General features: G+C 23.1%; 1 protein-coding gene across 3 annotated transcripts in view; it reads right to left on the reverse strand.

The window, feature by feature from the left end:
- Positions 1-475: 475 nt before the first annotated feature.
- The window catches only part of LOC145835538 (partitioning defective 3 homolog), a 30,989-nt gene continuing 15,889 nt past the window's right edge, over positions 476-15,575 (reverse strand). For 2 of the 3 annotated variants that reach the window (XM_082943185.1, XM_082943184.1), the window contains exons 17-28: positions 13,898-14,026; positions 12,263-12,416; positions 11,508-11,618; positions 10,889-10,927; positions 10,709-10,807; positions 10,161-10,222; positions 8,414-8,504; positions 6,174-6,228; positions 6,071-6,106; positions 5,495-5,570; positions 4,279-4,484; positions 476-1,500 (exon numbers count right to left, since the gene is read on the reverse strand). In XM_082943185.1, the coding sequence (XP_082799311.1) occupies positions 1,116-1,500; positions 4,279-4,484; positions 5,495-5,570; positions 6,071-6,106; positions 6,174-6,228; positions 8,414-8,504; positions 10,161-10,222; positions 10,709-10,807; positions 10,889-10,927; positions 11,508-11,618; positions 12,263-12,416; positions 13,898-14,026 (1,443 nt within the window). In that variant the 3' untranslated portion in view covers positions 476-1,115. Of the gene's footprint in view, positions 1,501-3,617; positions 3,668-4,278; positions 4,485-5,494; positions 5,571-6,070; positions 6,107-6,173; positions 6,229-8,413; positions 8,505-10,160; positions 10,223-10,708; positions 10,808-10,888; positions 10,928-11,507; positions 11,619-12,262; positions 12,417-13,897; positions 14,027-15,575 lie in introns of all 3 variants that reach the window. The other variant, XM_082943186.1, reaches the window with a different exon arrangement.

Below are 15,575 nucleotides of genomic sequence, written 5' to 3' on the forward strand. Positions count from 1 at the left end.
TTTTATATTATTATTTGAACACAATTAACTTTAAATAAACGTTTTACCCACCCTTCTTGTTTGTTATTAAACTACTATATTTTAAAATAACAGTTTATCTTTAAGTATGCTAAGCTTTAAATTTCAGACTAGTACATTAAGTTTGTGAACTTGATAGAATTATAAACAAATTTTATTACACAAAAACTCTACAAACAAACAAATCTATTTAAACACTATGGTATAGAACTTTGACATTTATAAAACATAAAAGTTATTTGTTTAAAATACTAATATATTGTTTAGAAAAATAACAAGTTTTGTGTACATGATTTTCAGTTTAACTTGAATGTTTTTGAAAATACAAAAGTCAAACAAAGTAAGAAATTTATATAATTTTATATGAATAATAAATTCAAAAGCTTCTTTCAACTTCATGTAGCAGACAAAAAAAAAGAATAAATGAAAATATAAATAATGTTTCTAAATGAGGAAATGTACATATGAAGTGATAAGTTTTTGCCAAAAATAAGCTCAGAAATTTTTCACAGTTTTAACTTACAAAGTTGTTTGTAAATAACAATGACACTTAATGAAAATAGTTAAAGCTCGATTCGAAGAACAATATTAAATAAGGTTCTTTCATGAAAAATAAACCTTATTTAAATTAAAGGAGATTTTAAAGTACTAGAATTTTAATTTTAGTAACAACTTGTATTGTATACAATAACATAGAACTCACTTTGTTTATTGTATATGCATAAATGTATCTTAATAAATACACATCAAAAGTAGAACTATAAAAAAAAAGTTTTTCTATAATCAACAATTCCAAAACTATATGAAAAAAAATCTTGTTTAGAATAGAAATAAATAGGAATTTAAATTTTTTTGCAGTACAATTCAAGAGTTAATTTGTCAACAAACTACTACTTTATTGTAGTTTTCTAAAAGGTTGCTGAAATAGTAAAAAGATAAACAATTTTCTCAACCAAATAAAAGGTTTTATACATATAATTCTAATGTAAATATTATAGATAGCATTTTAAAACTTAATGAAAAAAAGAAAAAATAATAATTAAAAAAGAGTTATAAAAAAAATTCTAAATGACTTCACAATTATATTAATAATGACGTCACAACTGATAAGGTTGAGTGGTTTTTATCTGATCATTTATAACGTAATACTTTCTTCCGCTGCTGTCAACTGTTACGTCATCAAAGTCGTCGTAATAAATCCTAGACGATCTCTGAGTTAACAAACTATCGCTGACGTCACGATTGGTCAAGTCACGCTTGGGAAAGTTTCTCCTCGGGAGGGGGACAGGTGCCTCCCCAAGCCGGTTGGTAGATGACGTCACAATGATGTTGCGCGCCTGCGGAACTCTCCAGCGCAAATTTGACACTTTTTTGGCAGTTTTTTGTGACGACATGATGCTGGGTTGAGACGTCATATCGTATTGAGACGTCATATCGTATTGAGACTTTGGTCTCACTGCTTGACCCATTGCGCTTTTACTCCTGACAAAATAAAATTACTATTACGGTCAATTGTTGAATTCTTACCTTTTTTTTCTGACAAAAATTACAAAAAAAATGTATTAAAAACATAAAAAACAGTAAAAATTATAAACTGTAATTACATATTGAATATTTTTTGTAAGTACTTTTTTGCTGAAGACTAAAAGGTTAAATTTTTTCTAGTTCATTTATTAGTTTAAAATAAACTTGTTTCTACTTACATTCTAAGTCTGTTTAATTTTTGATCAAATGAAAAGAACTAAAAACTAACATACAAGTTAGTGAATTTGTTAAAATTGCACTATATTTTTTTTTATTCGTGCCTTTTAATTGTGCAAAAAAGGATAAGTTTAAAAAACAACAAAATTCAAGATTTGTATGACTAAATGAAATCAAGCTTTTAGGACCTAAATTATCGTAATAAATAAAAATTTTGAAATTGTTAGTTCTAATATTGTTGAAAATTAATGAATTTATTAAAAGACTCTTAAGCTTTAAAAGAAATTTATAAAAAAGAAAATCTTCAAATGAATACTTGTGGTTACATTAAAAAAATTCAAAATACGACAATATTAATTCCGACAATTCAAACTCTTTTTTGAAAACTTAAAGGGGACAAATTCTAAAAAGGAAAAAAAAAAAGGTTCCTGAAGATCTTAATTAATAAAACTTTGATGCTAAAATAACATTTCTAAAATTTTACATAATAAAAAATTATAAATACTAAAATTAACTACATTCTAATAAATTTTAAAACTTCATTTAAACATATCTCAAAAAACAAATTAAAAAAAAAAGTATTCCTGAATGTATAAATAAAAAATTAAAATGTTTAAAAAATCAAATAAAACTATTAGTTACAAAATTAATTTAAAAATAATTAGAATTAAAAATTTTTAAATGTTGGAATTAGAATCGTTGTGCACCAAAACATTCCTTTGTTTATAAGTCTTAGAGTAAAAGAAATATTCTTCACATAAAAAACATCTATAAAACAGTTAATTTATTAAATGTATATGTTCACTTTGCTTTAAATTTAGTAGAATTTTTATTTAGAAGCATAAAATATTAATTTATCACTTTTGAAACTGTGTATAGAAGTTTGATAAATATAAACAACATCAACATTTGTACAAACTTTTGATTTCAATATTGTTTTGAGAACATAAGTTTTTAACCTAATACAAAATATTTAAAGTATCAATTGTTATATGTTACAGCTTTAACTTAGTAAAAAAGCCGCCACCAATAAGTCCATGCAACAATTCTTTGATGAAAATCTAGTACATTAGGGACGAAAAACATGATTTATTAAATTAGTAGAAGTAGTAATTTTAAATTAGAATTAATGATGTACTTAAAAAGCTTTGAAAATAGGTATAAAAATTAGACTAACTTTTAAACAAAGATCAAGTAATAAATCATAATAATAACACCAATTTGCACATTACTTTATTTAATTAAAAGATATATGTTTCTCTGTGTTTAACAACTAATCCAGTTCCACGCAGCTATTAAAAGTTTTAAAAATTGACCATTACATTTTTTAACAAAGTGGAAATTAGTTGTTAAACACAGAGAAATATATGTCAGTTAAATAAAAAAAAATACTGTGCAAACTGTTGTTATTATTGTATACTCCAACGAACTTGTTTCGTTAGGATCTGTATTAACAAACTATTAGCTAGTAATTTTTAATATTTTTAATGAATCATAATCACAATAATTTTTTTATGATTATAAAATCAATAAATTTCTTAAATAATTTTTTTTTAAATTTATTTCAAACAATTTTAATTGATAAAATACATGCATATGTTTTGTTACAATCAAAAAAGTGACTTATAAGCTTTACAAAATGTAAAACAGCTTTAAAAACTAATACGAAATAGAGTAGCTTTTAAAACACGTATTGAAAAAAGTTTTTATTCAGACTTAATCAATCCAAGTAAAGAACTTATTTAACTAAATAAATAAAAAAACAACATAACAAAAGAAATCAACTTAGTGAAGATTTATTTACAAATACCTACAAAATGAGGATGTGTATTGAAAAAATAAAAGGTTTTAAAAAGTAACTTTTGATTGATTAGTTAAAAGCAGTCATGCTTTTTTACCTCAATTTTCATTTTCTGTGTTTTGTATAATTTTTGAAGGTTTCAACCATCTGATTTTTATTTAAATTTAAAAAAAATATTTAGCTCAGTTTTGATGATGATTTAAAAACTAATTTTAGTGTTATTGAAAATATCCACCAAAATCACTCGAATTATTATTATCATTTTAATTCTATATGAGCTTAATAGAACTAGTGTAAAAAATATATACAAAATAGTGAAATAAAAAAACTGTTCTTACAACTATGGGTACATTGTAACTACTTTTTTAGTTAATTACTTTTTAAATTTTTAATAATTATTTGAGTCTACAATATACAGTGAATAATGTCAATATCAAAAGACAAAGTTTTATTTTTAAATTCCTGAAAACCTCATAATTAATATTCGTTAATAAATTATTAATAAAATTTTATAAAAATTTTAGCTTGTATATTTACGGAAGCAAACATGTAAAAAAACTTGTAACTAATTTTGAGAACTATAAATTATAATACAATTTAATCAGACTATTTCATTACTTTCCAAATTCTCAAAATATAATCTTCTGAATTTTTTAAAAACCATCAAAGTAAATACATAGAACAAACTTAATGTATAAAACAAAAAGACATATAAAATTTAAACAGATGATTTTTTTTAAATTTTGCAATGAAAAAACCTCATTTGTATTTTGTCGTGGGAAGTGTTGAGTTTGTTCGGTGATTTCCCGACACTGACATCGTCCTTGCTGTTTCCATGGCGACGTGGAAGCGTCCTCGAAGATCTTTTAGCGGACCCATCGGGTACAGTTACGTCATAGCTACCTGAGTTTCTAATGTTTGGAGTAACCGCATCAACGCACGATTGAAGTCTGTCTGTCAGACTCTAGAAAAAATTTGACGATTCAAAAAAATGCGTAATTACACTTTAGTACTTAAAAAGGTTACTACTTCGTTGTACAGAATATATTACTTTTTAGAAACTAGTTGGTATATTTATATTATTTTATTCAAATATTGTTTATATTTTTTAATGTATACAAGTTTACTAAAAAAAAAGTAAGAGTAGTCTATAATGATTATTAAGTAATGTGTTTGTTCAAGTTTAATAATGTACTTGTCTTTATGTATATAGAGTTGACTTTTTAAACCACAATATAAGCTTGTGTGCAATTCTAAAAATAATATTCAGTTGGCTTCTTCAATTAGAACTTAATGTAACTTTCCATATAAATAATTAAACAAAAGTTTGACAAAATTACTATTTGTTAAAGGAAACAAGTTTTGGTTTCTCAACAAAGGTTTAATTTTTTTCTAACTTTGAACTTGCATTACAATAAAATTTTCTGCCATAAATAACTACAAGACACTAAAATTATTAATTTAAGTTTTAAGTACAAAACTTTGATACTTGCTTTTTAATTAATTTACAGACATAACTGTATTTAAATTAATAAAATTTAAATTTTTCAGCTATCCTGAGTTAGCTTATAAGGCATTAGGCTACATACATTGAAAAAACTTAAAAAAAAACCATAATTATAGTAAATATTAACAAAAATAATCAGAATATGTCACTTTTATTGGTATTGTTACTATATTGTTATCATTGAAAACAACAAGTATATAAAACGTGAAAAAACATAACAATATTTCATTTATTATGCCTGACTTATTAAAACAATGTAGGAATACTATGAAATAATTAATATATCTAATATTTCTTAATATTATACTACCAACTTTATAACAATTTTCTCAGACTTATTAAAAAATTAATTGATAAGTAACAAAAGGAAAAGTGTTGTGACTCAAAGATATTATTAATTTAAGTAAACTTTAGCTGTTATTTATTATCACTAAAACAACTGATATATTTTTAAAATTAGTACAAACTTTCCTGGCGGCATTTCTACCTTGTGAACTGCTTCTTATTTGAGGTTTATGGGGAGTTTGCTCTCTGTTTCTATGCCTGAAAGAAGTATAAATTAACAGCGTTTACTATAAAAATCTGATTTAATTAATAGTACACAATTATAAACTGGTCTTGATGAAATATTACCTTTTTTGTTAAGTCATTTTGTCTAATTATTTATTCATAAATAAAACTTCTATTAAGATTTTGTTTTTAAAATAGCAGATATATTTTTGCAAAGTTATTAAAAGTTATTTTTAAAATAAAGTATTATGTTAAATTAGTTACAAAAAAATTGATCATTTATTAAAATATATATTAACATATTTGATTGATTTAGTTCAAGTGAATTTTTATTAACTTCTCAAAAAAAAAACTGAAAGTGTTAACAATATAGAATTATTTTTATTTGCTTTTACCAAAAAAATAACGACTGCTTTAATCAAAGTAAAAATAAAATTAACTACTTATCGTAGAACTTTTTATAAAATTTTAGAACTTTAAAATACTTTGCAGTTGAAAGAAAATATTAAGAAAAAATATTTATTAAAACTAACTTTTTGTTTTCATTGTTTCTTTTAACGTGTTTAGGTCTGTAGAAAATATTCAAATAACATAATTTTGAAAGATAAGTTAAATACTAATAATATTAAAACTAACTTTCGCATTTGGAAAATTGTTGAACTCGTATGTGATTCTTTGCTAACAGAAGAAACTGCAAAAACAATAGAAGTAAGTTTTTTTATTTACTAAAGTTTAAAAAAATTACATGTTATTAATCTGGTTTCTAATAATTTTCATATTTAAACGCAAAACAAATAACAAAGCTGCAAAAATAAAACAATTTAAGGAAAAAATATATTGTATTTTCCAAAAAATTCCTTGTATACTAAAACATTTGAATAAACCTATACTAAATAAACTAGCACTAACTAAAAATGACTTAAATTTGGCGTTGAAGGTGTAAACATATGTTATTACTTTAAGAAATTTAATTTACATGCGTATACTAGAGATACTTAATTATAAAACATATACTTTATTTGTACGAAATAAAAATATATACACTAATTAAAATTGAAAATATAAGAAATAAATCAAGCAGTGTTGGGAAACAGCGTTGTATTTTTATTTACCATAGTGATTTGAAGTCGTTCAAGGTCGTAACAATGGCTTTTATAAAAATTAATATAAAAGGATCATAAATAATAGGTAGTACTTAATTAATATTACAAAACATAAGCCTTAAATTCATTTAAATCAAATTGATGTAGTATCTTCAGTCGTAATTGATACGTATGCAAGCTCTGCTTACAGTTAATTCAAGTCAAAAAGTAGTTAAATTGTAAAAGTATTATAAAATTTATTTGCAAAGACTAGTACAGTACAAGTACAGCAGCCCTAAAGTTTTTGAAAGACTACGCACAAAAAATTACTGGAGAAAAAAAATAAGTGGAAGCTTGATTTTTTACTCAACACTTTTTTAGTATACATTTTAATTAAACTATGGTTAAAAAAATTATTAGTAAATTATACTAAAACTAATAAAGAACTAGATCTATTTCACGCTATGTTCACAATAAAACAAATTCTATGCAGTCTACAAATTCATGTATACACTTTAAAATGAACTAGTATAGAAAAGAATGCCCATAAACTGACTTGCATATTTAGAATATTCTGATTTGATTAAACAAACATACTTATTAGTTAAAGCACCATTACTATTAAAAATGTAAGACTTAAAAAACCACTTAAAAAAGTACAAGTAAAACTTATTTCTCTATAAGATTATTTGAAACTTAAGTAAAATCAAGATGTTATATATGGATAAAATCTGCTGCAATCACATTACCTCTATATAAACTTCAAAAAAATCACCTAACAGAATAAGTATACAAGATACGAGGACGGGTAAAATACGCACGAGGACATTTTTGCACGGAATGACACTTTTGCAAGAAGACACTTTTGTACAAGAATAAAAAATATATAGAATAAATAAAGAGAAAAAAACTAATTATGAAAAAATTACCGACCAAGGGAAAGGGTTAGCAGTGATAGTAATAAAAATAAATAAATAATGTTAAAAATGAATGAAAAGAAAAAAATAATTAGACAAAGATACTGACCATGGGTAAGGGTTAAGGGTAGAGTGATAGTAAAAAAAAAAGAAATATTAATAATTAAGACAAAAAAAAAGTTAACCACCAACGGTAACGGTTAGGGGTAACAGTGATAGTAAATAGAATAATAATAAACAAATTATCAATAAAAAAATAAACAATTTAATTTAAAAAGTTAAAGCCGTTAAAGTGTCTTCGTATAAAAGTGTCATTGTGCAAAAGTGAACCTTCTTGCATATTTGACACCTACCCACAAGATACATTTTTCTATAACTATTTAAAACTCTAGTGGTAGTATCGTCGTCAGTGATTTGCAAATTTTTGAAATATTGTGAACATTCGAACACTGATGATTAAATAAAGTTCACTAGATTTTTAACAATAATACTTATTCAAATAAAACCAATATTTTGATACTTGAAAACTAAAAGTATGATGGCGTTTTGAAAAAGTAAAGTAAAGTAGAATACATACTTATAAGAATTTTTTTTAATGTATTGTACAGTTATCAATGCAGCAAAGTAAGCACACTACTAACAACACTGTATAAGACCGTAGTAGTACATTATTACTTAAAAACTTTGCAGCAAAAAAAACCAAACACAATACAAATTAAATAAATAAACAAGTATATAAAAATCAGACAAAGTTTACATTCATTTAAAAATCTACTCGTTAAAACAATTTTTATTGAAGCCAATAGTACTTAAACTTTTGACTAATCGTTTTATTCAATCTATTATAAATACTAGTTTATATGAAAATATGACAAACCAGAGCTTTGATCAATTGCTGCTTTGAAACTTTCGTTCATAAATTTATGCGGAGTGTAAGATCTTGCAACTGGTTTTCCAATTAGGGACGTCTAAAAATAATAATAATATAAAGTTAATTTTAATATCTGATTGATAAATAAATTTCCAATATCTAATTTTATTTATAAAATTAGGTCTAATTATCTAAAAATAACTTTAACAAAAAAAAATTGTAAAAATTGTCTTTTAAAACATTTCTAATTGTTAATAGATTCCTTTCAGTTATTTCATTTAAAAAAAATATTGATAACTTTGTTGAGAAATTTATCAAAAATAACAGTCATAAGAACTTTTTAATAATCTGATATGAAAAAGCTCCATGTTTTATCGTACTGTATTAAGTTTAAATAAATAAAATAATATTTTGAAGGTATTACCGTCATATATATTACAAAATTACTTAACTTAGATTTTCGTTATTATAACTTAGATTAATTATGTTTTACTTTAATAAACATAATAGTTATAACTTTCAATCGTAAAATATTTTTTAACTACTTTATAACAGAGCATTTAATGACCATAAAAATTTAACAATACTTATTTTTCTTTATTCATTATTGATTTTTTTATATATAGTCGACTAAAACAAGAAAAAAAAACACAACAAAAAATTTCTAAAGCTAGAAATATCGACTTCAAATACATAAAATGCACTCGAAACAGCACTTAAAATACTTAGGCACTAAACAAAAGACAGTAGTATTCTAACAGGTTTAATTATTAAACGAAAAGTAAGACATATAACTATAAAAGTAAACAAAAAATCAAATATCTTTAGAAAAAGTTGCATAATCAATTACACTACATTTTAGAGTACAAAGAAGTATTTATGAATGAAGTAGATTTGTATGACTGCATTCAAAAATGCGTGGTATGCAAGTTTATGCTAATCTATGAAAATATGTTTTTATTTTTGACGAATAACATTTTTTTCATTGTAGTAAAAAAACGTGCTTCTCTAAAGTATTGCAATTTTTTTAATTAATACTGGAGGAAATTTTAATAATAAGATTGTTATACATACTAATTTAACTAAATTACAAAAGTTGTTAAAGCACATTTATAAAAACGAAAAAGCATGCACAAATAAAAATTATTAATGTTAGGAAACTATATTAACAATATATATAATAAAAAGTTACATACAAATATTAAAGTTTTTTACTTATAAAATTAAAAGTAATCTGTGCTTAAACTTTTTAAAAGTAAGTAAACTATTACAGTTTATTCCTATTGTCAATTACTTTTTAATAATGAGTTAGATATATATGTATAATTAAAATACAAAATATTTTATTTTAATTTTATTTAATAACAAATCATAAATAAATAGTTAAAGTTGTTTGTAAAGTATCAAGCTGTTTTGAAAACTTAAATTTTAAGAACCACTTCTCTATTATATATGACTTTATTTAAAATCATTATAAACTTAAGTACTAGAACTCTTTTCTTAAAACTAATGTTATTTTTATCAAAGTTTAAGCGTCAATATTTAAAATAAAAACTAGCGATATTTTGTGTGGTATTATAGTTTGTGAATGTTTCTTATTTAAAAGCTTGTATAACGAAAATTAATTACAACTTTATTGTTTTAGGATTAATTTATTAACTAGTAAAAAATGAGTATTGAAACAATTATTATTATACTTTATGGAATTTAAAAATCTTTATAAAATAAACTTATATAAATATTAAAAACTTACAGGTTTTTCACTCAGTAAGTTTTCCATAGAATTTGAAAGTTTTTTCTTCATTCCGTAGTTTGCTGTGGCAGAAAATTTAGATAATTTTAAGAAATTTTTATAAGTGAACAACAAAAAAAAGTTGGAATTTTAAATACTTTTTTTTATTATTCAGTTTTTTTCCTGCAGATGGTTTACAAAAACATGCATTAACAAATTAACTTACTTTAAGTCGTATAAAAACTCTAGTACATTATTTTCAAAAATAAATATATATATATACAAAAAACATATTTTTATCCATGTATACTTTTATAATAAATTCTTTTAATACACTGGTAAGGTTAACTTTTATTTCCATAACAAAAAAGTCACACTCAATTATCCAATTATTACAAAAATATAGCTTCCAGCGAAACTTTATTTTAAAATTGAAAAAAAAATACAATTCTTTGTTTTTGTTATATTTAAATAATCTTTAAATAAACTTTAGAATATTATTCAAAAAGGTGTTTAGATTTTAATTTTTTGGCATTAAAATACTGTAAAAGTCTCAGTTTAAATCTTACATTTTTCTATTCTATTTGGGTTGATAATTTTGCTGAGTGATTCTAAAGAATTTGATTTTTTAAATTTATCTTTTTCTTCTTCTGCTTGAAGTGACGAAACTGAAACAATTATAATCATCAATTATTATGCTTACTAATTTTAAAAATTGAGATAAGATGCTGGTTTATTTTTATACTCACCTGAAATCGGATACTTTCTTTGACTACTGTTGTTGGAATCTAAAAAATGTTTAATAAATATGAACGCTTTAAAATAAAAATAGTTAACTAAAATTAAGAGCCGATTTTTAAACATTTTAATCATTAGTATTTTATTTACAAAAACAGATTGTCTTTTCTTTTTCGTTAAATATATTTATTTAACAAAACAACAAACCTTTACAACCATTACGTATAAAACCTTCTAACAATTTTTTAGGGAACATTTATTTAGATAGCTAAATTTTACTAAACTAAACAAGTACTGAAAATATTAAAACGTTTTGACCATTTGTTAAGAAACTAATTATAACTCGAAAATTCAAGGAGCATTGAAATAACATTCTATATTATCAAAAATAAAAGAAAATAAATCTAAGTACGACCATTAAAAATATACAGTCGTTGAATTTTCATAGATTTCATAAAAAAATGATTATGATGTTTTTAGATTATTATTAAGAATAATTTATAAACTGGTTTAATATTTTCTTCAATTAGTAATAAAGTTTTCTGTTAGAGTCTAAATACTAAAACAGATACTAAATTAAAATTTTTCAAAAAATCAATCACAATAAACATGATAGTTAATAATACATACTTATAATAAATCTGCCACTGGATCCATCACCACCACTTCGGTTAATTCTACGCTTTTCGCTTACCGATTGTCGGTAAATCGAATCTCTGTTAAATCTGGATATTGCTGACTCTGTTGGTAGTATTGAAAAAATAAGTAAACTTAAAGTAGTATAAAAAAGTTACACCTAAAAATTGATAAATTTTCAGAACTTGTTGGTTTAGTTTCGAATTAATTATCTATTATTTTAATAATAAATAAATATACTAAATTTTAAAAAGTATACAAATGCAAAGTTATATAAAGTATTTATATTTTAACACAAACTTTCTAATCAATAAACATTCTTAAAAATAAAAATAGTTATTTTAAGCTAAATCATCTTAAAAACTAACTTTTGTTATTGTATAATGCATTAAACTTTTAAAAAGCTTTTAATTCACAAAATCTTAAGTATTTATAGTTTATATAAAATTATTAACATTAAAAATATTGATTTCAGAAATCCGAAAAAACCAGTACGTTGTAATACAAAAAACAGACCAAAAGTAGATTTCAACAAAATCATTAATAATTTTTTAAGTTAGCAAAAAGAAATAGGGTTAGCAAGTAATTAAAGTTTTTTGTTATAAAATGTACACTTATAACCTCTAGAACAAAAATATCTTTAAACATAAAACACAGCATATCAATACTACTTTTAGTAAACATGTCATAAAAACCAACAAGAATATTTTGATTACATTTTAATTAATCTTCTTTTTTTCTAAACAAACCTGCATCATCGTTAATGTCGTGCAGTTCTTCGTTAGAACTTATATTATTCTCACTACTGGTATGAATATACTCCAAACTACTTCCCATTGATTTGTTATCAAAATTACTTGATAGATTTGTTGTATTCATGTTGCTACGTCGCGTAACTACCACCTATCGTTTATTTTCACTTAGTAATATACTTATTTTTTTATTTTTGCGACTGCTTTTTATGATTAATAACCAATCTCCTATTGAACATTTTTATTGGTGTTTTTAAATTATTATATATAAAAAAATTGTTGCATCTAACAAAAACTCTGTTTAAATTTCACACCTTAGTAAGTAATTGTGACGTAATAATTTAATGAAGCATAACAACAACTTTAAAAACACTACTGTATTTTCAGTAATTTAAACTTTCAAAAAGTTGAGCATTTACAATTTTACAAGACTTTGTACTCTTTAACTGTTTATTTTAACATGAATTTATTAACTAGCTCTAAAAAAAATTTTGTAACAAACTTACTCCAAAGACATGAAACTATACTAAAACTTACAATGTAAAACAAACATTCAAGTTAAACCACACAATAAGTTCAAAAGTTAGTTTAGTTAGCAGAAAAAGCAAACAAATTTTTCAGTTAAACAAACACAATACTTAAAAAATGTAAGTTGTTTACAAATGTACAATAAACTTAATAAAATGTAAATCCATTTTATTTAGTTACATCATAGCCTAAAATGCTTAAATATTAGTATTAAAAAAATTTTTTTTTAAGTAAAACATTACAACGAAAATTTAAAATTCTATCATTCCTAACAATTTAATGTTGTAAAAGTTTTATTATATTTTTATTGTTATTTTCAAAACTTGTAATATAACACTAATGATCTTTTGTTGTTATTCGTTAAAAACAAAGCAAATCTTAAGTCAAAAAGCATGTTTACACTTATTTTTTCTGATAGTTTTAATATTTATAAATTTAAAATTTTACCCTTGGAAAAAAATCTGCTTATAAGATTTTAATTTACTCTTTTTCACTACAAGCGAAGATTTTTATAATTTATGTAGACACCAGAACGCACTGACGACCATTTAAAACAGTCCATGTGACACTCTGCGACCTGGTTTTGTCGTAATTAAGACTCACTAGTAACTTCTAATGAGGACGAAACCAGGTCGAAGAAAATTACATGGACTGTTGTTGATGGTAGTGCGATGCATTCTAGTGCTTATTCAATGATGAAAAAATATATAGCAGTTTTTTCGATAACAGTCGAAATTTTGTTAGTAAATAACTTATGTAGAATATGTAATATACTAAAAAAAAATATTCTAAATGATATTTACCTTTTACATTTAAAATTTGAAATAAAAACACTAATTAATTTTATAATGAAAAAATAACGTAAACTAAATAAATGCTTTTTATTTTAACAGTAAAGGACGTAACTTTACTAAGATCGTTATAAAACCACGATACCAATTGCAAAAAAAAAAAACTTGACGGCAAATGTTAAGCAACCAAAGAATAGTTTAAAATGTTATCATCAGATACTTGTTTCTTAATGTTTATAAAACATCAAAAACCTAAGACCAAATAGGAGATTTTTATTTTTTTTAAACTCAATTATTTTTTTTTTTATCTAACCTGTATAACACTGCTGTTCTCAATCATCATGCACGTCTTTAGTACATTCAAAGCTTGTTCATTTGATATTCCTAACAACGAATTTCCATTCACTTCTATTAACTGGTCATTTACTTCTAGTCTGCCATCCTGTGTGGTTTATTTGGATAAATTAACTTGGTAAATTAATCAGTAGTTATTTAGATTTTTAAGGCTTTTGAGGTCATAAAATTATGTTTAATTTTTTTTAAATTAAAATTAGCTTTTATTTCAGGGATTTAAGTATGAATTATAAGTATTTTTTTATAGAACTTAGTTGTATATTTTTTGTTTTAAGCGTAACAATTAGAGTCTTCAATTGGGTTCAAGGAGAAAGTGGTCAAAGTCAGTTTTGTAAAATGTCTCCAATTAAAGGTGTATAGGGTTATTTTTATTTTCAAATTTTCTTAAAACTTTAAGAACTAAACACAGGGTTGCCACTGGTATTTGAGAAATTTCTTTCAAGTTTTTGTAATTATACGTCTTTGGGTCTATTTTTAGTTTAAGTTAAGTTTAAGGTTTAAAACTATGTTAAGTATTATAACAACATCAAAAAAATACTTCAAAGCTACTTTTAATGTGTTTTTTAATAAAATATAAAGTTTAATGATGACAAAAAATTTTATCTATATGGTAGATTTTTCATGTTAAATCAATACTTTACTACTTATATGTAAAAATTGTTTAAAACTCCACGTTTTTCCAGGTTTTTTATTCAAAATTTCTCAAATTCCAGGTATTTTAGCCTAATCTGTCGAATTCCAGGTTTTGTAGCAACCCTGTAAACATAATTCTTTCTTCTCCTAAGCTTATTTAAACTAAATGCTTTAAATTATTAATTGAAAAATGCTCTATAGGTACTTTTAAAATTTATCTTAAATGTTTGTACAAAAAGAATAAAAAAATAATTTGAGAATTTGTTCATTTATGTATAAAAATTAAGCGGAGGCGTTTTGAAAAAAAAATCTTAAAAACTGTAAAAAACAAAATTTTGATTAAATAGTTTTTTTTTCGTCGTTTTAATTTGCTTCTCCCATAAGGTACCTATTAAAATTTCCGCCATATATCTATAATATGATAAAAATAACTTGAACTTTTAAAACCGATTAAAAAATGTTAGCTTGGTTGAAAGTCTACAAAATAAACGAAATTATAAAAAAAAATTCCATCCTTCCCCTTATGGCCTTAATATTTTATGGTTAAAAACGACATTTATCTTTATTTACTTTTAAAACTTTATTTTGTTAGTTTTTGGTTTGGAGTCCTAAATGAATTTCAAAAGATAATAAAAAAATAATAATTTTATTGTTATTTAAATAAACTAGAGCTAGTTATCAAAAATTTGGTAGGAAAATAATTTTAAGAGCTCTGTATAAAAAAAAAAATGATACAATGCTGCTAAAAAAATTACTAAGTAAAGGGTGATTATAAAAATTTATTATTTTTTTATATAACTGTAAAATTTTATACTCATAAAAAATAATTATTCTATTACTATGTTAACTTAGTTTTTTTTATTATACTGATAAATTTTGAGTTTAAATTTTGTTAATGTTTTTATGGCAGTAGTTTTCTTATAGCAAAACTAGAATGTAAAACTACATTATTAAACTAAAATATTTAGTTTTACTTTGGTTTTTTATCTAAAAAAAATAAGATT

The sequence above is a fragment of the Thalia democratica genome, chromosome 5 (genome assembly GCF_965202585.1).
Source record: "Thalia democratica chromosome 5, ktThaDemo2.hap1.1, whole genome shotgun sequence".
Lineage (NCBI taxonomy): Eukaryota > Metazoa > Chordata > Thaliacea > Salpida > Salpidae > Thalia > Thalia democratica.